General features: G+C 43.7%; 2 protein-coding genes across 3 annotated transcripts; one reads left to right on the forward strand and one right to left on the reverse strand.

Annotated features, from left to right (window-relative positions):
• Positions 1-2,794, reverse strand: Mrpl57 (mitochondrial ribosomal protein L57). 2 transcript variants are annotated; one of them, XM_026783278.1, is made up of 2 exons: positions 2,573-2,794; positions 1-2,454 (listed from the first exon to the last, which is right to left on the reverse strand). In XM_026783278.1, exon 2 carries the CDS (start codon positions 2,444-2,446, stop codon positions 2,138-2,140), a length of 309 nt encoding a protein of 102 aa, XP_026639079.1. In that variant the 5' UTR covers positions 2,447-2,454; positions 2,573-2,794; the 3' UTR covers positions 1-2,137. The 2 variants fall into 2 exon arrangements, with proteins under 2 accessions (XP_026639079.1, XP_005355481.1); XM_005355424.3 differs by having other exon boundaries at positions 2-2,454; positions 2,706-2,794.
• Positions 2,795-2,796: 2 nt separating this feature from the next.
• Positions 2,797-21,636, forward strand: Ska3 (spindle and kinetochore associated complex subunit 3). The gene is made up of 9 exons (XM_026783277.1): positions 2,797-3,029; positions 5,372-5,436; positions 6,031-6,196; positions 7,619-8,036; positions 12,163-12,269; positions 15,796-15,881; positions 17,603-17,803; positions 19,973-20,097; positions 20,942-21,636. Exons 1-8 carry the CDS (start codon positions 2,927-2,929, stop codon positions 20,093-20,095), a joined length of 1,269 nt encoding a protein of 422 aa, XP_026639078.1. The 5' UTR covers positions 2,797-2,926; the 3' UTR covers positions 20,096-20,097; positions 20,942-21,636.
• Positions 21,637-23,764: the final 2,128 nt, after the last annotated feature.

The following is a 23,764-nucleotide window of genomic DNA, read 5'->3' on the forward strand; positions in this document are numbered from 1 at the left end:
TACATTCTACTTATAGACCCTTCTTCAAAGAAGGAAAATATAGAGATGAACAGTTGTGGGGGAGTCAGAGGTTGTTACAAGGAGCATGAAAGGCCCTGCAGTGATGGAACCGTGGTTACAGACAACTGCAGAGACCTGAACACACACAAAGTGCATGCATATAAACTAATGAAGTCTACCTGGGTTCTACAGATCATAATAATATCAATTTCTAGGTTTTGGTTTCTGTTTGTTTTGGTTGTTTAAGTCAGGGTTTCTCTTTGTAAACCAGATTGAATTCACAGAGATCCGCCTGCCTCTGCCTCCCGAGTGCGGGTATCAAAGTCCCATGCTGCCACCACCACTACTGGATAATTTCTAGGTTTTGATATGGTTAGAGAAAAAGGTGTTACCATTGAGAGAAATTGGGTGGCAGTTATAATGGACTTGTACTTACTTTCTTTTTGGGTAACTGTCTATGAAATCTTCAAGAAAAAAAGATTAAAAAGGAGGACTGGGCATGGTAGTCCATACCTCTGCTCCCAGCATTCAGGAGGCAGAGATAGGGAACACCTAAGTTTCAGGCCAGCCTGGTGTTCATATCAAGTTCCAGGCCCACCAGGACTACACTGTGATATTCTATCATTAAAAAAAAAAGACAACCCTAAGTTGCTGTGCATTTGTAAACCCAGCGAGCTACCCGGGAGCCTGAGTCAGGATCAATTTAGTCCAGAAGTTCAACAACCTGAGCAGCATGGTAAGACCTAGTTCAAAAAAAGCCGTGTGGGTTTTTGTTTTGACAAAACAAAAAATCTTATACTCAGTTTGTCTCCATTTAGTATGGACAGGAGTTCCAGGCCAGCATGGGCAACATAGGAGATGTGCTCAAGAAAAACCAGAAACTTTCCTGTTAACAGTTTTAATAACATTGTTGTTAGTTTTTGTTTTTAATGATAGTTTCTCTGTGTGTAGCTTTGCCTGTCCTGGAACTCACTCTGTAGAGCAGTCTGGCCTCAAACTCAGAGATCCACCTGCCTCTGCCTCCCGAGTGCTGGGACTAAAGCGTGCATCACCACCGCCTTAAAAAAACGTTTTTCACTTCACACGTCCACCCACGGTGCTCAAATCCTGGAAGAAAATACTCCTTTCTTTTGTGAAATAGTCTCATGTATCTCAGGCTGGCCTCAACCTTGTTCCACAGTGGGCTATGACCTTGTCCTTCTGATCTGCCTCCACCTCCAGAATGCTGGGATTCCAGGTATGCTCCACCCACCATACCCAGCTTACTGTGCTGGGGAGTAAACACTCTAGACCAGTGGTCCTCAAACTTCCTAATGCTGCGACCCTTTAATACAGTTCCTCATGGTGTGGTGACCCCAACCATAAAATGTTTTCATTGCACATTTATAGCTGTAATTTTGCTACTGTTATGAATTGTAAATGTCTGTTTTTTGATAGCCTTAGGTGACTCCTGTGAAATGGTCTTTCAACCTATCCCATCCCCCACCGACGGAGTTGCTCCCCACACATAGGTACTGCTCTAGACAGAAACTAAGAAAACTTGTACAACAAAGTCCTAGGCAAGTGTCTCAGATTAGACTCGTCAGGTTAGTTTTTATAACAGCATTTAAAAAAAAAAAAAGGCTCAAGGTGCGAAGGGGAGCCGCTAATCCCAGCGTTAGGAGGCGGAGGCCAGCGGATCTCGTGAGTTCAATACACAGGGAGACCTAGCTCCAAAAGAACGCCACAGTTCACAGTAGAGCAGGGAGCCAATGCCTTTCATTTCAGCTCCTGGAGACAGGCAAGGCTACCGCAAATTTGAGGTCAGGAAACAAACAAACCACAACTGACAATCGATCAGAAATTACGCACAGATAGCAAGGTTAGAGCCCCAAATATTCTTTCCTTGGCTTTCTGAGGCTGGGTCTGAGAACACCAGCAGAGATTTCTCTCCCTCTTCCTCCTGGGTGTGAGAGTCACAGGCGTGAACCAGTGCTTAGGGAGGGTCCCAAATATCCTAGAGGAAACAACTATTAATCATGTTTACTTTAATAATATTCTGGTCGAAGGTTACATAAATTACATTTTCCTTCAGCTCCGGGGCCAGCAAAGTACACAACAGTCTCGTCTCCATGAGCGCAAAGGTGATGACTCCAGGTCAGGACCATTTCTTGGTGACGTTGAGATGGCCTAGCTGGTCGGCGACGTATCTATGCTCGGGGAATCTAGAAGTGGCGGCCGCCTTGATGGCCTCGAACGCCTGCGCCCGGCGCTGCGCGGCGTGACCGAACTCCTGCTCCGCCGTCATGTAGGGCATGCTCAGCCAGTAGTGGTTCTCGGCCTCCACCTCCAGGCGACGCAGCATGTTCGCCTTCATCTGCGAAGACACGTTCCGTGGCCGCCGGTGCTTCCCGATCCACTGCCGGCCCGGAATGCGGCCGCGGAGGAGGGCGGCGGTGAGGAACATGGCGCCTCCTGAGGAAAGGACACGGAAGCCGGGGTCGCTGAGATCCGGAGCTGGGAAGCGAGCAGCGTGCGTGCCGCGCTGCCTCCCACGTCCCGCGCCCACTGGGCCGTTGCCTGAGCAGCTCACCGGAAGTGGGGGACAGGGGACAGGGCCGACGCCAGGGCTCGCTCTGCCCCTCACCGGAAGTGGGGCACCGGTGCCGACCACACGGCGGGGGACGATAGGCCCCCCAAAGAACCCGCCTGACCCTCGAACTCACTTAGACGCTTTCACTCCGAGTTCTCAGACACTGACCAAAGCGAGGACGCACGCGCGAGTTTCGTCCTGGGAGTTCTGGGGCCCCGGTGCGAGATCTCCGCTCTCGCGAGAGTCTTCTGCGCGTGCGCGGAGTGGGCTCCTGGTACCGGGCGGTAGGATTCAAATGAGCGTCGCGTTGGAGGGTGAGCTAGGAGGTCGGCGGTCGGCTCAGCTTCCCGCAGCATGAACCCTATCCAGAGTTTCCACTCTAAGCTGCGGGGTCTGGCCGCCGTGGTGGACGGCGAGACTGCCCGGCTGACGCGGGCGCTGGACGGCGAGGACAGCGGTGAGGGCGCGGGCGGCCGGGCGGGCGCGGTTGTCAGTGGGCGGCGGCCCACGCCAGGGTGGGCGAAGGCGAGCTGTGCTTTGCCGGTGTCGTCCAGGCTGACTGTGCTTGCCAGGCCTCCTGGGGGTGTTGGGTGCTTGCCAACAGCATCCACCTTCGTCTGTTCGCAAACGCACTAAGCGCAGTTCTCCTGTGTGTGCGTTGAAGCTAACAAACATCTGCAGTTTCTCCAGTGATACTGTATTTCCAGTACAAATACTCAGTACTGCTGTTTTTTTTTTTTAATAGATAAAATCCAGCGCCGTTTCTTTTGTTTTGTTTTTGAGACAGGATTTCTCTGTAGCTTTGGAGTCTGTCCTGGAACTCACTCTGCCTTTGCCTCCCAAGTGCTTGGGGAGTTCCAGGCCAGCCTGCGCCCCATAGGGAGCTCCAGACCGTCCATAGTAAGAACCTGTCTTAAAAAATCGAAAAACCAAAAAAAAAAAAAAAAATCGTTGCAAGCCGGGCGATGGTGTCGCACGCCTTTAATCCCAGCACTCGGGAGGCAAAGACAGGCGAATCTCTGTGAGTTCGAGACCAGCCTGGTCTACAAGAGCTAGTTCCAGGACAGGCTCCAAAGCTACAGAAAAACCAAAAAAAAAAAAAAAAAATTTGTTGCAACAGTGGTTCAAATTTTGAGATTGTTTCCTTAAAATGACACAATTGTAATGTGTCTTGAATAATATTGCACCCTGTAGACACAGATTCCTATTAGTTCTGGCAAACCGTCCATTTTGAAATGTTAACTCACAAGAGACATAACTTACTGTTTTAGCAGCCTTTCTGCCATTCTTATTTTAGGGGATTAAAATGTACTTTATTTGTTTATGTTTTTGAGTGAACACAGCATAATAGATTAAAGTGCATTAGTATTTTTGACTCTATAAAAATTGCTTTTCACAAAGTGTTTGCTGGTCCGTATTCTTACCAAAACATTACCTCTGCACAAACTTTATTTTTTTTTACAATGAAAAGTTGTAATAGTAATAATTCTTTAATTATTATGTAAAAAAATACACAGAAGATAGTTACCAGCAGTTTCACTCTTTATAACTGTGCAGGCTAATTTTCTGTCAGGTTGACACAGGCTAGAGTCCTCTGAGAGGAGGGAATCCCAGTTGAAAAATGCCTCCCTAAGACTGGGCTGTAGGTAAGCCCAGAGGGCTTTTTCTTAGTGCTTGTGATGTGGGAGGGCCCAGCCCATTGTAGATGGGTTATTCTGGGTTGGTGGTCATGGTTCTGTAGAAGCAGGCTGAGTAAGCCAGTAAACAGCACTCCTCCATGGCCTCTGCATCAGCCCCTGCCTCCAGGTTCCTACCCTGTTTGAGTTCCTGTCCTGACTTCCTTCACTGATGGGTTGTGAAGTGGAAGTGTTGGGCAAATAAACCCTTTCCTCCCCCAAGTTGCTTTTGGTCATGGTGTTCTTGCAGCAATAGAAACCCTAACCAACAGTGACTATAGTGTTGGATCACTAAATGGACTTCCAAATTCTCTTTGAGATAATTTACATACAGCAAAACTCTTCAAAATGCTTTCCACTGGTTCCCAGTATAGTCAGTTGTGGAACTCTCAGTACAGAAGGTTTAGCTTTCTCCTGTCTTTACAGGTGCCTCTACTTAGTAAACCCGAACTGACTCATTGGAAAGGGAGGGAGGGAGGAAGAAAATAGCAGACAGTTGTTCCCCCAGTCCTATCAGTGCCACCCCGCTGGCTTTAGACAACCGTACGTCTTCCTGTGTGAGTGGACTTGCCCATTCCGGACCTTTCCCGTAAAAAGAACCCTAGAGGATGCAGCCCTTTAGCATCGTTCCTCACGTCCATCATCCACATTGTACAGCAGTTACTCCATTACTCCCTTGTATCAGTTGCTATATTTTGTGTTTCTGTGTTTAGGACATTTGTCTGTTAGGTGTACTTTATTTGGTGAGATAAGAACTCACTGTGTAGCCCTTGCTGTGTTGATCAGAACCTGGGATCTGGCCTTGAACTCAGATAGATCCATCTGCTTTTTGCCTCAGTTGTGAATCAAAGACCTGGCCTGCTACGTCTGGAGATTTATGTACTTTGTGTATGTTGTTGTTCATTGAAGGTTATTTGTTTGTTTATTTTGTTTTTGCTGTTAGTTTGTTAAGACAGAATTTCTCTGTAGCTCTGACTGTCCTGGAACTCAGAGATCTGCCAGCTCTGCCTTCCAACTGCTAGGATTAAAAGGCACCACACTCAGCAGGATTTTTATGTCTGAGGAACTATACTAACTTTTCTGTTTTCCTCATCCTTATTGAACTTTTTCCCTTCCTTCCTAGAAGACTTTGAGGATTCTCCAATGAGAGTTTTATATGACCTTCTCTCAGAAGTTCAGACTCTAAAGGTACTATTTATTTATCATTTTTCATGGTGGGTGATTTTCTGTAGCCTAAGTTATTACGAGTCTGGGTCTCTCAGAGATCCACCAGTCAGGCAGCACCTAAGATTTTAATAAGAGACTTTTTATTTCCTGGCACCTGACTGCTTGGGACCAGAATAGTCCCTGAGAGCGCTCCCAAGCTGCAGCATTTAGCCATATCAACCCAGGGCTTATCAAGGCAAAAACCAGGGATTACAAGTATTCTGCGTGCATGTAGGTAGGGCCTGTTTTAACATGTATGTCTTGCAATAGTCTAGTCATCTCTTTGAGCAGAGTAAGCAAGCTTGATTACAAAAGCAGGAATGGCAGTTAGTCTTGTGACTTCTTGCAGGAAATGTAAATTTTACAAGATCATTCAATTTTAAGATTAGTTGTCATTGTCTGGGGAAGGAGGGAAATGGGCAATTACGGGATAGCCTGTACAATCTAGGGGCTTATTGCTAGAGGCTATTTTGTTTCTTGGTCTCTTGAGCATAGTAAGTCTAAACTTTAAACGTAATGATAGCCATTACACAGTAGATTAGACCATACATATTATATTTGCTTTCTCCCTAAAAGGATGATGTTATCACTCAACTCAATAAAGCAAGATTGGAAAGTCAAGATAGCACAAGATTCATAAAGGCAACAAAAGTACTGATGAAAAAAAATTCAACAGACATCATGAAACTAAGAGAGTTTTTCCAGAAGTATGGCTATCAGACACGTGACAAGGAAGATTCAGGTTTGACTGACTTTCATTTCTTAGCATCTCGGTACAGAAGAAGACAGAATGAGTAAGACAACAAAAGGCTTGACTGGGGCCTTAGTTCTGTTTGCCGGGTTGTTCGGTGAGCATTCAGCACTCTGTGCTAGTCAGCGGTACACTGTGAGCAGTCCTTGTGGATCTTGAATTTGAAGGACCTCTTGGACACTAACTAGCAAGCTTCGGGCTAGCCTGGGCTACATAGTAGTAAGACTTGCAGCAAGAAGTAAAACTGCCCTTGCTCTCCTTTCCGTGGTGCTGGGTGAAAGTGTCTTTGAGCTGTTGAAAATGAACAAGTGAGCCTAGTTAGCTCCACCAATAAGTAGCTGGAGAACCACTGGGAACTCACTCATTTCTCTTACATTCAGATTCCTCCTCAGCAGAACAAGGTGCTTGAGTTATGTAAATTAATAAAGTAGTTGACTGTACCATGGTGGCTCATCAAAGCAGCACATGCCTGTAACCTAGGAACCGGGGAGAGAAGGGTCACCAGCTGAAAAGTTGTCGTTACTCAGGGTCTAATAACTGACCTTGCTCCTCAGTGTATGGTGGGGGTATTTAATGTGTCTATTTCATGAGGTCTCATAAAGACCAGTTAGAGCTGAGCATTTTGCAGCCCTTTGGAGGCCAGCTGGTGATTGTTGCCCAGTGTTAATGCTGCTGCTGCCATTCTGCTCATTATCTCTCAGGGCGGGCTTTAATATGCTTCAATATCTTGGTCTTTTATGAAGATGATCTTTGTATCTGAGGAAAGCATTAATGAAATCCAGCAAGTATGTATGTGTGGTATGTTAATCAACATGTACTAGAATTCAGTTTACTTTGGAAGATAGAAAATGTATAATATAGTTTGCTTTCCTCCTAAAATAATCAAAGATTCAAATACTCCTTTTCTTTTGTACTTGGGTCCTCAAAGTCTATGGCTGACAAAATGGCTCTGGGTAAAGGCACTTGTCACCTGACCTGACAACCTGCGTTTGGTTTCCAGGACCCCCATGTACCCTGTGGCACACATAAACAAAATGTAATTAAAAATTTTTACAAAACTAAGTCTAAAATCATATTGTTGCAGTTTGTATTAAATCTACGATAACGTTGCTTATGCACTAATTCCATACTAATAATACTTTCAGAAAACTTAAGTCTGATTAATAAATCATATTGAGGAATAAGAAATTGGATTTTTTTAGTGGGTGTTGGTTTTTTCAAAGCAGTTTCATTTCTCTTAAGTGTGTACATAGAACACAAGTAGGTAAGATGTATATACCAGACTTGCAGAAGAGACAGTTGACTGACATGGAGTATTTGGGGTGGGCTGGCTATACTGTGTTGTTTTAATGAGCAAGAGGTTTTCTGTCTTGCTGTTTGACCAGAAATTACGTCTTTGGCTTTTCCTCCCAGTGTGTGAGCTCACTGTCAGTGACCCGACCTCGGAGCTGGGTGTGTGTGAAGAAGACATTCAGAAACCTGGAGTGGAGGGTGAGCAGTCAGAGCCGTGTGTTCCCAGCAGTTCTGTTGCTGAAAAGCCCCTACTGTGCAGCCCACAGCTTTCAGATTTTGGACTTGAGCGGTACATGGTCTCCCAAGTCCCACCAAATCCTCCGCAGACTGCTGAGAGCCCTGAAGAAGAATGCCTATCTGAAACCCCTCCTGCCAAAGACTCTTGCATCACAGTGCTAAAGACTCCCAGGTGTGCTCTAAAGATGGATGATTTTGAGTGTGTAACTCCTAAATTAGAAAACTTTGGTATATCCGAATACACTATGTGTTTAAATGAAGATTATACAATGGGACTTAAAAATATGAAGAACATTAAAAGGTAAACAACTTGGAATTTTTCAAAGATTTATTTTGTGGTTTTTAATTACATGTGTGAGTATATGCAGGTGCCCTCAGAGGCACAGGCATTGGATGCCCCTTGGAACTGGAGGTGCACGACCTTGTGACCTTGTGAGCTGTCTGATGTAGATGCTAGGAACCAAACTCTAGTCCTAGAGCCATATGTGATGTTAACTGCTGAGCCTCAGGCCCTTGAAAATATTTTTGTTAATTCTTCGGAAACTTTATACAGTGTTTTTGATTTTAGTACCTAAGCTCCTCCAATTCATGTCTTTTTTGTTTGTTTGTTTTTGTTTTGTTTTGTTTTAATAACCCATGGAGTCTGATTTGTGTTGCCCCTTTACTGCTGGAGCATAGTCTAGTCTACCTTAAAGAAAACAGCAGATAACAGTTGCCTGTAGCTCCTCTGCTAAGGGTAAGACTTTGTGACTTCCTCCTCCATGTTGGGATTTTGTATGATTTAACCTTAGGTATTCTGTCAAAATGGTTGTGAGTGCCTATGTGCAAACAACCGCCTATTGTGCCAGGAAAATACATTTTAATGTCGTCGTCTACTGCCTCTGCTCTTTTCATCTCCACCAAGATGATCCCAAGACTCAGTTAGGGCTGAGCACTCTGTTGTCTTTTATCCTCCCCATGTTGACTGTAGTAAATCTCTGTGTAATGGTCATCTGCAAAAAGAAGCTTTTCCCAGACGGGCAGACGTGGTGACGCACACCTTTACTCCCAGCACTCAAAAGGCAGAGGTAGGCTGTTCTGTCAAGAGTTCAAGGCCATCCTAGTCTCTGTAATGAGATTTTCAGGACAGCTGGGGCTTTGTAGAGAGAACCTGTCTCGAACAAAACAACAAAAAATGAAGCTGCCTTGATAAAGATTCAGAGAGATACAGTAATCAGGCTGACCCTGGTGGTGCATGCCTTTAATCCCAGCACTCAGGAGGCATATCTCTGAGTTTGAGGCCAGCCTAGTCTGTAGTCAGACGGCTGCCCAGACCTGAAATAATCACACAGAAACTGTATTATTACAACACCACTTACCCTGTTAGCTCTTGCTTCTTATTGGCTAGCTCTTATATCTTAACCCATTTCTATTAATCTGTATCGCCACGTAGTTGTGGCCTACCAGTAAGTGTTCGGTATTTGTCTTCTGCGGCAGCTACTTGGCTTCTCTCTGACTCCGCCATCTTTCTCCTCCTGCATCTGCTTGGAATTCCTGTCTTGCCCTATTCTGCGCTGCAATAGCCCCAAAGCAGCTTTTTTATTAACCAATGGTATTTACAGCATACAAAGGGGAATCCCACATCACTGGTCTACATAGTAAGCTCCAGGACAAGCAGGCCTACATAGAGCTTGTCCTTTTTTGGTTTTTCGAGACAGGGTTTCTCTGTGGCTTTGGAGCCTGTCCTGGAACTAGCTCTGTAGACCAGGCTGGCCTCGAACTCACAGAGATCCGCCTGCCTCTGCCTCCTGAGTGCTGGGATTAAAGGCGTGTGCCACCATCGCCTGGCGTCATAGAGCTTGTCTTAAAGAAAGCATTGGGCAGGTGGGTACACTAATCTGTGGCATAGCAGTGTCATTAAGCTTCAGTTTAATGCTATGTCCATGTATCAGAGTTAATAGTAGTTTCTTTCCTAAGACCCATCTAGCCATGCGTTCTTGTCCCCAATAGTAGTGTTAGGTGTTAAGCATGGTTTTATTTCTGAAATTCCAGGGACATATGTCATCTGTAATGTGTGGGAGTCTATGGGACCTCACCAACAAATAACTCCGAAAGGTAACCCATTCCAGGCGCTGGGATTTTTTTTTTATTTATTATGTTTACAGTGTTCTGCCTGCACACCAGAAGAGGGCACCAGATCTCATTATAGATGGTTTTGAGCCACTATTTGGGAATTGAGCTCAGGAGCTCTGGAAGAGCAGTCACTGCTCTTAACTTCTGAGCCATCTCTCTAGCCCATCGCTGGGCTTTTTAATCTGTGATATCTCTGGGATGGCACCATTGTTCCTGGTTATAGCGTAACTCCATTGAAACGTTTCGTATGTTTTAAGAAGCATTTACAGTGGTGGGTCTTCATGACTTTTTTTAGTGTTAGTTGTCCCTCTGTTCTGCCCTCCTCCCCCACCCTACTTAATCCTTCATACTTGGTTATACAACCATCATCTCTGTACACCACAAACACACACACACGCACAGACACACATGTCATAGGAGTCTGCCTATTCGTTTCCCAGTCGCCCAGACTCCCAAAATAATCACGCAGAAGCTGTATTAATTAAATCACTGCTTGGTGTATTGCTGGCTAACTCTTACATCTTAATTTAACCCATTTCTATTAATGTGTGTATCGCCACAAGGCTGTGGCATACTGGCAAAATTTCAGCATGTCTGTCTCTGGCAGTGGCTCCATGGCTTCTCTCTTACTCTGCCTTTCTTTCTCCCAGCATTCAGTTTAGTTTTCCCCACCTCGCTCTACCCTATGTTATCAGCCCAAGCCAGTTTCTTTATTAATTAACCAATCATATTTACAGCATACAGAGGGGAGTCCAATATCACACACACACCAGTACTGTATCCATTCTACATTCAAGAGAAGATATGATTGTTTACCGCTCCATCCATTTACCTGCAATATCATGATTTCATTTTTCTTATCAGCTGAATAATGTTCCATTGTGTAAATGTGCCACATTTTCATTATCTGTTGTCAGTTGATGACCATGCAAGCTTTCCTGGCTGCCAGGAATAAAGCAACAGTGGATGTAGTTGAGCACCACGTATCTCTGTAGTAGGATATAGACTCCTTTGGGTGCATGCCCAACAGTGGTTTAAACTCCCACCAGTAGTAAAAGAATGTGCCCTGCTTTCCTGACTTCCATGCCAGCAAAACTTGGGGTTTTGTGTTTGGTTGAGTTTTTGTTGATTTTGTTCCTTTGAGTCTGTGTAATCTCCGAAGGCCTGAAATTCACAAAGACGCCCCTGCCCCTGCCTTCTGAGTGCTGAGATTAAAGGTGTATGTATGCCATCACTTTTTTTTTTTTTTTTAATCTTAGCCTTTGTAACTAGGGTAACATGAGCTGTTCCTGATTCCTGATGTCTGTGCCTAGGAGCTGAGCTGGGGTCTTCTGGAAGGACAGGAAACACTGAGCCGTCTCTCTAGCCCACTTTTAGAAAGATTTCAACTGTTTCGTATTTTAAATCTTGAATCAGTAATTTCATCAATGAAGTGTATGCTGTTAATTTCCTAAGGAGTGGTAGGATCTGCACAGCATACAGTATCCTCTCCTGTGTATTTGTGTAATTGATCAAGTCAATCCCCCACACACATCACACACACAGTGTTTCTCTGAGTAGCCCTGAATTGGTCCTAGAATTTACTCTGTACACCAGGCTGGCCTCAAACTTACAGAGATCCACCTGCCTTTGCCTCCAGAGTGCTGGGATTAAAGTTGTGCATCCACCACTGCCCAGCTAGAGCAAGTCAATCTTAATAAAATGACAGATTTAGTCTTTTTACTCTAAAATAATGACAGTTTTATTTTGTTTGTGTGTTTTTAGTTTTAGTTTTTTGTATGTTTGGGTCTTTTATTTGAATGTGTGTCTATGCATGCACCTCATTCATGCCTGGCAAAAAAGGGTGTCAGAGCGCCTAGGATTGTCCTTTGGAACAGTAGCCAGTGCTCTTAACCACTGAACCATCTCTCTAACCTCCTTCCACCCAACTTGTTAATGGGCTTCAATAATTTTGCTTTCTACCAGATAGACTAATTAAAAAACAAAAACAAATCCTACCACACTAGCCTATTAATACTAACTTACTGTGTATACTGGGTAATATCCACAGATTTCTGATTCAGGGCGATCAAGCAGGGAATCACCTGTTGTCTCTCAAGTGCTAGGATTGTGTGTATGTGCCTCCACATCTTGCTTTATATATTTGATTATTTAAAATAAATATGTATACTACTTTAAACATTTAAAGGTGTGTATATCAAATGCATTTCTAAATTATTTTAATTTCTTTCATTGGTCTTTATTTCATAAACCAAAAACGAACGACCCCAAACTGAAGTATAATAAGATAAAGTTTAACTCTTGTGACTTTACAGTTCCCCTCTGAGCACTGCCAGTGGAGAGGCCATGGGGACAGGGCCTGTGACCACTGAGAGTTCTTTTGCCATTCCTCGTTCTATAAGCCAGCAGCTGGGAAAGACTGGTGAGTTTAAAAATTAAGTTCTCCTTTGTACTCTTTCCTGGTTAACTGTGGACACAACTATTCTCTATTTTTAGATTACTAACCTTAGGTAGTTTACTGTATCCTTTTTGTTTGTTTGGGTGGGGTTTTTTTTTCTTTTCTTTTCTTTTTTTGTTTGTTTTTGGGTTTTTTGTTTTTTGTTTTTTTTCGAGACAGGGTTTCTCTGTGGTTTTGGAGCCTGTCCTGGAACTAGCTCTTGTAGACCAGGCTGGTCTCGAACTCACAGAGATCCGCCTGCCTCTGCCTCCCGAGTGCTGGGATTAAAGGCGTGCGCCACCACTGCCCAGCTAAAATAAATGTTTTTTTTTTTAAAGATTTATTATATATACAACATTCTGCCTGCATGTATGCCCACACGCCAGTAGAGGGCGCCAGATCTCATTACAGATGGTTGTGAGCCACCATGTGGTTGCTGGGAATTGAACTCAGGACCTTTGGAAGAGCAGGCAATGCTCTTAACCACTGAGCCATCTCTCCAGCCCCTCACATTTTCCTTATCTGTTCTTCGATCGAGGGGCTTTTAGGTTGTTTCCAGGTTCTGGCTATGACAAACAAAGCTGCTATGAACATAATTGAGCACATGTCCTTGTGGCACAATTGAGCATCCTTTGGATATATACCCAAAAGTGGTGTTACTGGGTCTTGAGGAAAATTGTTTCCTAATTTTCTGAGAATCACCACACTGACATCCAAAGGGGCTGTACCAGCTTGCACTCCCACCAGCAATGCAGAAGTGTTCCCTTTTCCCCACAACCTCCTCCAGTATAAGTTGTCATCAGTGTTTTTGATCTTGGCCATTCTTACTGGTGTAAGATGGAATCTCAGAGTTGTTTTGAGAAGTGTCCTTTTCTGACCTCTACAGGCACAAGTATGAACAGACATTCATGCAGACAAAACACTCATACACACCAAAGTAAATAAATCATTAGAGTATGGTTTTTGTTTTTTTTTTTAAGTATGGCTGGGGAGATAGTTCAGTTGGTCAAGTGTTTGCCACACAAACATGAGGAGAGACTTGAGTTTGGATTCCCAGAATTTGTATAAGTCCAAGCGTGGTGATGTGTGTATGTTAGAGCCAGCACGGAGGGAGGCAGAGGCAGAGGCAGACGCAGACAGAGCTCTGTATTTAAGGCCAGCCTGATTTACATACAGAGTGAGTTCCAGGACAGCCCGGGCAACACAGAGAAACCCTGTCTCGAAGCAAAACAAATAAATGGGATGCAACTGAAGAGACACTTGATGTCTGCCTCTACCCTCTAGTCGTGTGTACTGAGACACACTTGTGCATATACCACACCACTCACCCGAAAGAGAGAAAGGAGAATATGTATGTATGTATGTATGTATATATGTATGTATGTATGTATGTATGTATGTATATGTATGTATGTATGTATGTATGTATGTATATTTTTTGGCAGTGTCTCACCTTGAGTCTTGAATTCACAGCAGTCCTCTTGCCCCAACCTCTTGAGTTCTGGGATTACAGGCTTGCACCACCATATCCAGTTAAAATATCTTTTTTTTTCTTTTAAAATTTTGTTATGTGATGTTTTATTCTTTTGGTTTTTGGGGGGCTCACTATCCAGCTCTCAAAAAAAGTCACACATGCGGATACTTATTACTTAGGAATGCCCGACTTTAGGTTGGCTTGTCCTAGCCAGCTTTTCTTAAATTATCCCATCTACCTTTTTCCTGTGGGTTCTTATCTTCCTCTTCTGTAAATCTTACTTTCACACTTATCCGTGGCAGACCGGTGGCTGGTCCCTTGTGCCCTCCTCTCGTTGTTGGGCCTCCAGATTTCTCCTTCTCTCTATTCTTTCTTCCTGCCAGCCCACCTATCCTTGCTCCTGCCTTGCTATTGGCCGTTCAGCTCTTTATTAGACCATCAGGTGTTTTAGGCAGGCAAAGAATCACAGCTTCACAGAGTTAAACAAATGCAAGCATAAACAAAAGTCAGACACCTTAAAATAACATTTCCCAACAAGATTTATTTATTTTCATTTTATGTATATAAGTGTTTTGCCCGCATGAATGTCTATGCACTGTGTAGTGCCCACAAAGGGCAGAAGGCAGCACTAGCTGTGGAGCTCATGCTGCTGATGGTTGTGAGCCGCCGTGAGTGCTCAGAACCAACCTAGGACCTCTCCAAGAGCAGCAAGTGCTCTCAACCTCTGAGCCGCCTCTTCAGCCCTCCACCACCACGTTTTCTGTGATACTGGGGACTGAACTCCTGGCTTTGTGCATGCAAGGGAGGCACTCCGCCAAGTGAAGTGAACTATACCCAACACATTACGGTTTGCTTGTTTGTTCTATGTTAGTGTTTTTTTTTTTAATTTTTGTTTGTGTGGGTGGGTGGGTATTTGAGTATGGGTATGTGCTTGCCATAGTGTGTACAGACGTCAAAGGAAAACTTTTGAGAGTCACTGTGTCGTGGGCATTGAACAGCAGTCATAAGGTTTATGTGGCAAGTGATTTTACCTGCTGAGCATTTTCAGCCTGTTTACATGGTTTTTAATAGACTTCTTTAGAGTTATCTTTGTAGCTAATTTGATTTTTTTTTTTAATTATTTTGATAGTAGGGACTGAACCCAGGCCTTAGCAAGCATTCTGACAACTGGGTTAGATCCCCAGTAGTTTACAGATCACAGCAGAATTCATGACTTGGTACTGCTCTTACACCACACAACTTTAATTCATGATAGGTAGGTATGTGAATTGGACAGTTTTGTTTTCTTGTGCAGCCAAACCACACACCATAATCAGATTTTATTTTAAATTTTTTGAGACAATAATTTTAACTTAAAAAATGGAATACTGGGGCCCCAGAGATGACTCAGTGGTAGGAACATATGCTGCTCTTCTAGAGGACCTGGATTCGATTCCTAGCACTCACATCAGGCACCCAACCACCTCTAACTCCAGCTCCAGGGAAATACTCGACTGCTTCGGCACCTGTACTCATGCACATACACCTACATACATGCTGTAACAGGAAGTCTTACAGCCAGTAGTTCCCCGTCCGCTGGGGCGTGGCCTCTTATACTATGTAAGCCGATGGAGAGCATGTGCCCGCACTGCGGGACTCGGTTTCTCATCTCCGTTCAAGCAGAGGATTCTGACTTGTAAGTCTACCCCTAAATAAATAACCGTCTATTTCTCAATTCTGAGCTAGTGTGGGATTTCTTTTAAGTGTCCTTCATTGTCGCCCATGTGGATTCGGACTAACGGCCTAGCCGGTCCACGGCCCAGTCTCCCAACCCTGCCCTCTTGTCTTGCTTTTACCTAAGCGGGTTTTTTGTGGAATCCCCGCCACAGCAGAGTTTACTACTTTACTGTGTGTGACAACTTGTCAGTTTCCCAAACGCACGTACAACTGCTGCATTCCCGGGCTTTTCCTTGCCTCCTGGTGACTTCTGCAGCTTCTGGTTTCTGCTCCCTGCCCCAAATTTCAACTTAATTTTCATTTCTATTTTATGTCTTCTAGATGCTGAATATACAGATTCACCGTTGCCACCCAAATTCTGTACTCCTGGTTTGAAAATCCCTTCTACAGTGGGCAATAGAGCTTCGGTAAAGTTCCACTAAAGTTAAAAGCTCTCATCTTCCTCCTTAGGACTCAGTCATGACTTTTGGAGTTAGTGTGTCTAACAGATTAGACTAGTGCAGCTCTTAGGAATGTGCATATTATGTCAGAATCTGTTCATAACAGTAGAGAAAGGAGAACGGAAGCCGGGCAGTGGTGGCGCACGCCTTTAATCCCAGCACTCGGGAGGCAGAGGCAGGCAGATCTCTGTGAGTTCGAGGCCAGCCTGGTTTACAAGAGCTAATTCCAGGACAGGCTCCAAAGCTACAGAGAAAGCCTGTCTCGGGAAACCAAAAGAAGATGCCTACAGAAATGTAAGTGGCTAGTGAGAAGGCAGCAGAGTGAGTACAGTGAGCGGAGCCAAGAGCTGATGGCAGCTGTCTGTCATGATCTGAAAGTTAGCTGAGACCAAGCAAAGAGAATGTTTACAAGAAATTTGTTGTTCTTGAAGATAAATGATTATATACATGCATATGTGGTGGTGACACACGCTTTTAATCCTAGCACTTGGGAGGCAGAGGCAGGCAGAGCACGTGGTCTGCAGAGTGAGTTCCAGGGCAGGTTCCAAAGCCACAGAGAAACCCTGTCTTGAAATCCCCCCTACCCCTCAAAAAAGAAAAAAGAATTAGTAGAAACAGATCGAAGTGGTTCTCCCTGAGTAAGAAATTTTTAACCAAAAAAAAAAAAAAAAGAAAGAAAGAAATTTTTAAGTAATTTAATGTTTCCCCAGTTCAGTTTTCCTTGTTACCTTATCTAACATAATCAAAACCTTCCTCGTTAGTCAGGTGAGACAGCCAGTACTCTGCTGATGGTGGGAATGCTCTGTCCTTTTTAGTGTTCAGTATGGTGGCCTGCAATCAGACAGTATTTTTAAGCACTGAAATGTAGCTTGGTGCACCTGAGCTGCAGCTAGTAAGTGACACCGGGCAGTGCTGCTGCAGACAGTTTCTTTCCGCGTGTAGGCTGCCTGCAGGCACTTGCCGTTTTCAGCTCATTTACATCTTTGTTGTGTGTGTATTTTCATTTTGTTTAAGAGAATGGGTTGCACGTAGCTTAGAGGGGCCTTGACCTTGCTTCATTGCTGAGAATTGACTACGACCTCTTGCCTGCACCACCATGCCCACTTGTGTTTCTGTCCCTGTGGAAGGCACCCCACTGCCGTGATATTCCTAGCCACTCTGTCTTTATTAACTTGAGACTTAGCATGAATTGAGTGTATGTTAAGTCTCTCTTAGATAGGGAACCATCCTGTGTGTATGCAGGCAGCGTATATAGACATTCTGTTCTGAGCTGGGCCTTCCTCCTTTGTTCCATGCTCTACCCTTAGCACTGAAATTCTGCACTCACGGCTTTGGTAACGTTTCATGAAGTTAGAGCTCAATCTTCCTCCTTAGGACTCAGGAGCTGCTACTCAGCTCTTCCTCTTCAGCTCTAACTGGTCGGTTTTGTGCTGCCCACGATGGAGTGGGGAATCTGCCCAGATCCGGGTTCAGCCACTGTTCTGTTGAGTTCTCCCCAAAAGCCTGCATTAATAGTGAAGATAGTACTTTGTCTTTATATACAATTTTCTTGATTTTGGTAGAATTCAGCCAGGAAAGTGGGATCATTTGTGGGCCTGCTTTAATAGACTCCAGTGGAGTTAATAGAATACATTACAACATTATTATTTACTTACCATATAAGTCAGTGATTTATTTTTATCCTGTAGGTATATAGAAATTATCCATTATCAAAACTAAATAGTTCATCAAGTGATCTGGAAGTTGAAGATTGTGCTCCGTTAATTTTAAATTCAGATGAATGCTATGAGAATTTTGAAGACCCCCCTTCTCCTACAATTACTTCTTGTGAAAATATCAGAACACCTACTCCTCCGGAAGTCACTGCAATTCCAGAGGACATTCTCCAGGTTGGTTCCCGGGCTATCGTTTTCTAATATTTTCACAGTTGTGTATTTGTATTAGAGAATCGAAATTGCATATAAACTGTCATATTTACCATCAAGCCAATGTGTAACTTTGAGTATTGAGAAAATCCTTAAGGTTTTCCTGAACCAAGTACCAGTTCCTAACTCTTAGAAGGTGTTTTCTCTTTATGTTCTATAGTATGTTTTTATCTGTGGTTGCCACATTGACTATTTGTTGTTCCACTGGAAGGGAAAACATTGTTTTCTGTATACTCACCACAGCAGGGTGTCGTTAATAACGTGTGTCTGTATTTCTCAAACTGACTCACATGATGTTAAAATAGGTGACTCTGTAGTATGGCATCACCAGCTAGTAGATGCTGCGGGCCAGTCTGGCTCTAATCCGGGTTACTATAGTGTTGGGCAGTCAGTACTCAGGTACAATGAATCCCTCAGTGACTATTCTAGAGCTTTTTGGCCTCATGGGGAGCCGTGAGGACAGTGAACTATGAGAAAATGCCTAAATGCCAGTAGAACTGACTCACCAGGAAAGATCAACAAAGGATCTGTTACAGTTTTGTCTTTTTTAAATATTTATTTTGTCTTTAATTATGTGTGTGATGTATATGTGTCTCTGTGGAATATGTGCAGGTGCCTGAGTAGAGAGAAGAGCACCCCAGATCTAAAGTTACAAGCAATTGTGAGCTGCCCAAAGTGGGGCTGGGAACCGAACTCTAATCCTAAGAGCTGTACTTGCTCGTATCTGCTAAGCCGTCTCCAGTCCCTCCTGACGGCTTGCTTTCTTAGGAGGTAAAATGAACAGAACAGCTGTCTTTGTGGGGGTGTATGTAGAAGGTTACAATTTCCTGTTGTGGGTTTTCTTTCTATGAGAAGGTAAGGGAGCCTTGTCTTTGTTTCCTTGTTTTCTACCTTTTATTGCGTGCCCATTCCCAAGGACACGTTACATCCAGTATGCTGCTTCTGGGGTTTTTTTTCATGGTTTAAATAGCCTATGTTAATTATATAAAATGATTGATTTCATGATTTTTTTTTTATTTTGGTTTTTAAGCAGGGTTTCTCTGTATAGTCCTGGCTGTCCTGGAACTCATGCTGTAGACCAGGCTGGTCTCGAACTCACAGAGATCCTCCTGCCTCTGCCTCCGGAGTGCTGGGATGTGCCATCACTTCCTGGCTTACATGATAACTTTTTCATACATGTACATAATATATCTTGTTGGCCTTCACAGTCGCATAGACACCCAGTACCTTCTCATGTCCCAGTCTTGCAATCCTTTCCCTTCCCAACTGAGCCCCTCCTTTTATGTTAAGACAGAAGAGGGTGAATGTGTCCTCAAATGAGTTTTATTAGGGCTGTTTCTGGAGCACAAGTGAGTATGTAGGAGTGGCTAAGCCACTGAAGACTCTCATCCTCCTCATTAACTGTAGAAGGAGCTGCGGGCTGCTTCCTGCCTCCCAGCTCCCACACTGCTAGCTTTACTCAAAATAATTACACAGAAACTATATTCTTTTAAACACTGCTTGGCCCATTAGCTCTAGCCTCTTACTGGCTAATTCTCACATCTTGATTAACCCATTTCTAATAATCTGTGTAGCACCATGAGATAGTGGCTTACCAGGAAGGAGAGGAGAGCTATAGCATGTGCCTCAGTGCCTTCTTCCTCCCAGCATTCTGTTCTGTCTACTCCAACTATCTAAATTCTGACCTATAAGGCCAAGCAGTTTTCTTTATTAATTAACCAATGAAACAACAGATAGATAGAAGACCCACCTACATCAATTAACTGTGTCTAGATACTCAGAGAGAGAGGTAGGGCCTGTGAGCCTCTCCCTCTCCATGATGGGTGCTGATTTGCACAGTCACAACCATTGTATACCTTCTCTTCAGTGCGCTAGTCTGTCCGTCCTCCTGTCATCCACACCATCAGCAAGACTTAACACGGCTCAAGATGTTTCCATTAACTTTAGTAAACATGTATTTAGATTTCAGACATCAAACTTCCATGCAACATTTTTTATTGTCTTTGCTGTTCTGTCTATATAATGTTTGTATAGACTGCTGATTTTTAAAGTATTTTAAGTAACCTGTATCTAATTGTTGGTAGCTTTTCTTGAATGTTTATAACAACTTCTGGATTTGTCATTGCTTTTTAGATGTTAAAGCACAACTCAAACCTAGTTACTCCACTGGAGGTTAAAGCGAAGCCACCCAGGAAAGGCTTCCTTAAGTATGAGGGGCAGAGCATCCGGGGAGCTGCCAACAAGGAAAACTGGTGACAGTGAGTAAGATGCCGTGGCAGAACTAGCCTGTGTTACCTGAGACTGAAAATTAGGGCACGAATGGAAGTAGCCGTTTCCCTTTTCATTTGCATTGCCAGGGAGGCCGAACAGCCTGGCTCCATCTGAGCATGGAACTGGCCCATGGTCTCACATCCCGAATTAGCTAGTCTGTTTGTGTGGTACTGAGTCTTCCCTTTTTATATTTGTTTTTATTATTAATTCTTGAAGTAGCATTTTACTGTATAGCCTTGGCTGGCCTGGAACTTGCTACATAGACCAGGCTGGCTTCAAATCACACATCTGCCTACCTGCTTCAAAATCTGCCACCATCCTCTTTTCTTTTAAAAAATATAGTGCTAGGCCGGGCGATGGTGGCGCACGCCTTTAATCCCAGCACTCGGGAGGCAGAGGCAGGCAGATCTCTGTGAGTTCGAGACCAGCCTGGTCTACAGAGCTAGTTCCAGGACAGGCTCCAAAGCCACAGAGAAAAAAAAAAATTACTCTTTTTCTTCAGACTTGAAGGAAGAATGACAAATAAAATTTAGAGTAATGGGGTATGAGTGTGTAGTTTTGCACGTTTAAAAAATAAGTCATGAAATAAATTACTAAGTACTCCTAGATACATTGGAAGAATAAAGTTAAGTTCTTCAGCTACATTTAATAGTGTCTTAAGTTCATCTTGTTAAGTTTGACAGGTTTTCTAAAAAAAAAAATTAATAAAAAAAATTTAGTGTTTTAGTGTGTTTGTGTGTGTGTGTTTGTGGAATACTTAGCTACTATGTTGCCTTATGTTCTGATGTCTCTTAATTGTCCTTACTTGATTTTATTTGTTTCTGTTTGTAGGAATTCTAGTGTGGATACTTCCAATACAGAAGCTGGACAGAAATACAGAAATGGGGAAGCAAGCTGGACTCAAGTTCTCAAATTTTTCTATTAGAAATTTTAGCATAGACCTGTGGAGGAGGAAGGAGGGCTCACTGCTGTCAGTCCTTTTTCTTCCAGTTTTTCAGTTTTTATTCTTCCACGATTGTTTCTGTCCCACCACACTGTGTTGGCCTCTCCACCCAGCAGATCTGAACTTCATTCTGTCTGGAAGATTCTGAAACCAGGAGTCATGGGAACATCTTGATTCTAGAACTATCTAAGATCCTTCTGATCCAAGAACAGCTAGAAAGTAATCTCTTAAGTTCATGATAGTGTTTTTGGGAGAGTTTTGCATTGTTGCCAGTAGGGGAATGAGGAGCTTGTATTCTGTAGTGACCAGCTAAAATTTTGAGACAAATTAGCAAATACCATAAGGTACTTAATGGGCTTAGGGAAACCCCCCCCCCTTTTTTTAACCACCCCTTTCCACGAGACAGAGTTTCTCTGGTAGCCCTGCCTCTGCTCCTGAGTGCTGGACTAAAGGAGTGTGTCACCACCTCCCATCAGCTTTAGGAAATATTTTGTGACATAAAGATTATTTTAATTATGCATTGAAAATTAAGTGGAGAATTCCAGAATTCTAAGTGCTTGTATAATTTTTTGTTGCATAATATAAAATAAATAATTTTCTTTTTTTTTTTTTTTTTTTTGATTTTCGAGACAGGGTTTCTCCGTAGCTTTTGGTTCCTGTCCTGGAACTAATTCTTGTTCCAGGCTGGCCTCGAACTCACAGAGATCCGCCTGCCTCTGCCTCCCAAGTGCTGGGATTAAAGGCATGTGCCACCACCGCCTGGCTAAAATAATAATTTTCAAAGTCAACTCTAGCCCACCTTTTCACACCATGGCATTTGCCTTACACTACTGGGGGACTGCGGGAGGAGTGAAGAGCGCTGGGGACAGGGCTCCCTCTCCCTTAGAGTGCTATTTGCTGTTTCTCCTGCAGAGGACCCCATCTGATTCCAGGTACCATCCCTAACCCCCGTGTCCTCTTCTGACTTCCAGGGCACCAAGCACACACAGATGTGGTTGGTACACATACTACATGCAAGCAAAACACATATAAAATATGTTGAGTAAATCTAATATTTAAAGAAGCAGGAAGAGGGGAGTGTTGTACAGAGGTGGGGAAGAGGCTGGTGATGCAGGAAGGAGTGTTTTAGGCTGTGCATTCATTCTTTCAGTGCTGCTGAGAATACGGAGGCTGAGGCTGTTAGGTTTGCCAAAGTTGATGTCAACCAATTTTAGACATGAAGTTTGGAACTGACTGAAGAAGAGCAGAGAGGAGGGAGTAGAGAGCAGGTTAGGCAGCTCTTTGGAATTTTGCTAAAGACAGCTACTAAATGGGAAAGACAAGATAGGCTCTTTTCAAGGTTAGTGGTGGGCTTGGGCTTGGGCTCTGCTCGTTTTGATCTTGGATCCTCAGATTGTACAAATTTTGTTTCCCTGAGCCTCACCCTGAGCACTTCCCTACTATCCCTAGTTTGTCACTTAGAATGGTGCTTCCAGCTCACGAAGCTATATATGCCATGGTCTTCCCAGGGTGTTTTCCACTATTCTTTAAATGAGAGCCAAGATCTTTACTATGGCATAGGTGACTGCTCCCTGCTATGTGTGGCTTAGCCACACCAGTCTTCAGCTTCCTGCCTTGGGTCTTACAAATTGGCTGCTCTGCCTAGAATTTTTTTTCTGCCTACTCTGCTTCATTCTTTACAGTCTTCCAGCAGTTGACAGTTATTGTTTGTCTCTTTCTCTACACTTAATGGATTGCCAGGCAGTGGTGGCACATGCCTTCAATCCCAGCACTCAGAAGGCAGAGACAGGTGGAGCTCTCTCAGTAAGTTCGAGGCCAGTCTGGTCTACAAAGCGAGTTCCAGGACAACCAGAGATAACACAGGAAACCCTGTCTTGAAAAAACAAGAAAGAACTTACAGCTCAACCAAGTAGCATTGCAATCTCTGACCCAGTGCTAGGTGGAATGTGCAGAGGCACACCTGGAGCCATCCAGGGTAAGTCTACCTGGACTTCCCATATAAATGGTCATAAACCTGTGTGCTGCGCTACTTGGAGTTTGTGATTGTACACAATGAAGAGTAGTGGAGGACTGGTCCCAGATCCCAGCCCAGCTGGTGGTGCATTATCTGTCACACTAAGTAGAACTTGTTCTGTATATGCAAGTATAAACTCATGTTCATCTCCACATGAGCTACTCGCTGAATCCTTGCTTGTTAACTTATTGTCAATTTCGACTCTAAATGCTATGTTTATAATTCTATATAATTCTTACATAAGTTAGGTTAAATGGCATTTCAGATGAGGAAACTGAGGCATTTTCCTCATATCCTGTTTTATACTGTTTGCAAAACTCTAATCTCTAAAATCTGGGATGTTCTCAGTTACGTACCTAGGTTATGTACTCTGACATATCTACTTCTTTACCTTCAACTCTTGACTACGGGTGAAAGCCTGGGGTGTAACTCAGTGGCAGTGCTTGGCCAACATGAAGAACCTTGCACTGGAATCCTAGCACCACAAAAACATTGTGCGCTGTGGCCCTTCTTGGAGATGGAGAAACTCACACAATCTCCAGAATTGTACCACGTACTTTCAGCAATTATCTTTTTCATGACATTCTTTTTTCTTCCTTACATTTTTTTTTTTTTTTTGATTTTTCGAGACAGGGTTTCTCCGTAGCTTTTGGTTCCTGTCCTGGAACTAGCTCTTGTAGACCAGGCTGGCCTCGAA

The sequence above is a fragment of the Microtus ochrogaster genome, chromosome 17, assembly GCF_000317375.1.
Source record: "Microtus ochrogaster isolate Prairie Vole_2 chromosome 17, MicOch1.0, whole genome shotgun sequence".
Taxonomy (NCBI): Eukaryota; Metazoa; Chordata; class Mammalia; order Rodentia; family Cricetidae; genus Microtus; species Microtus ochrogaster.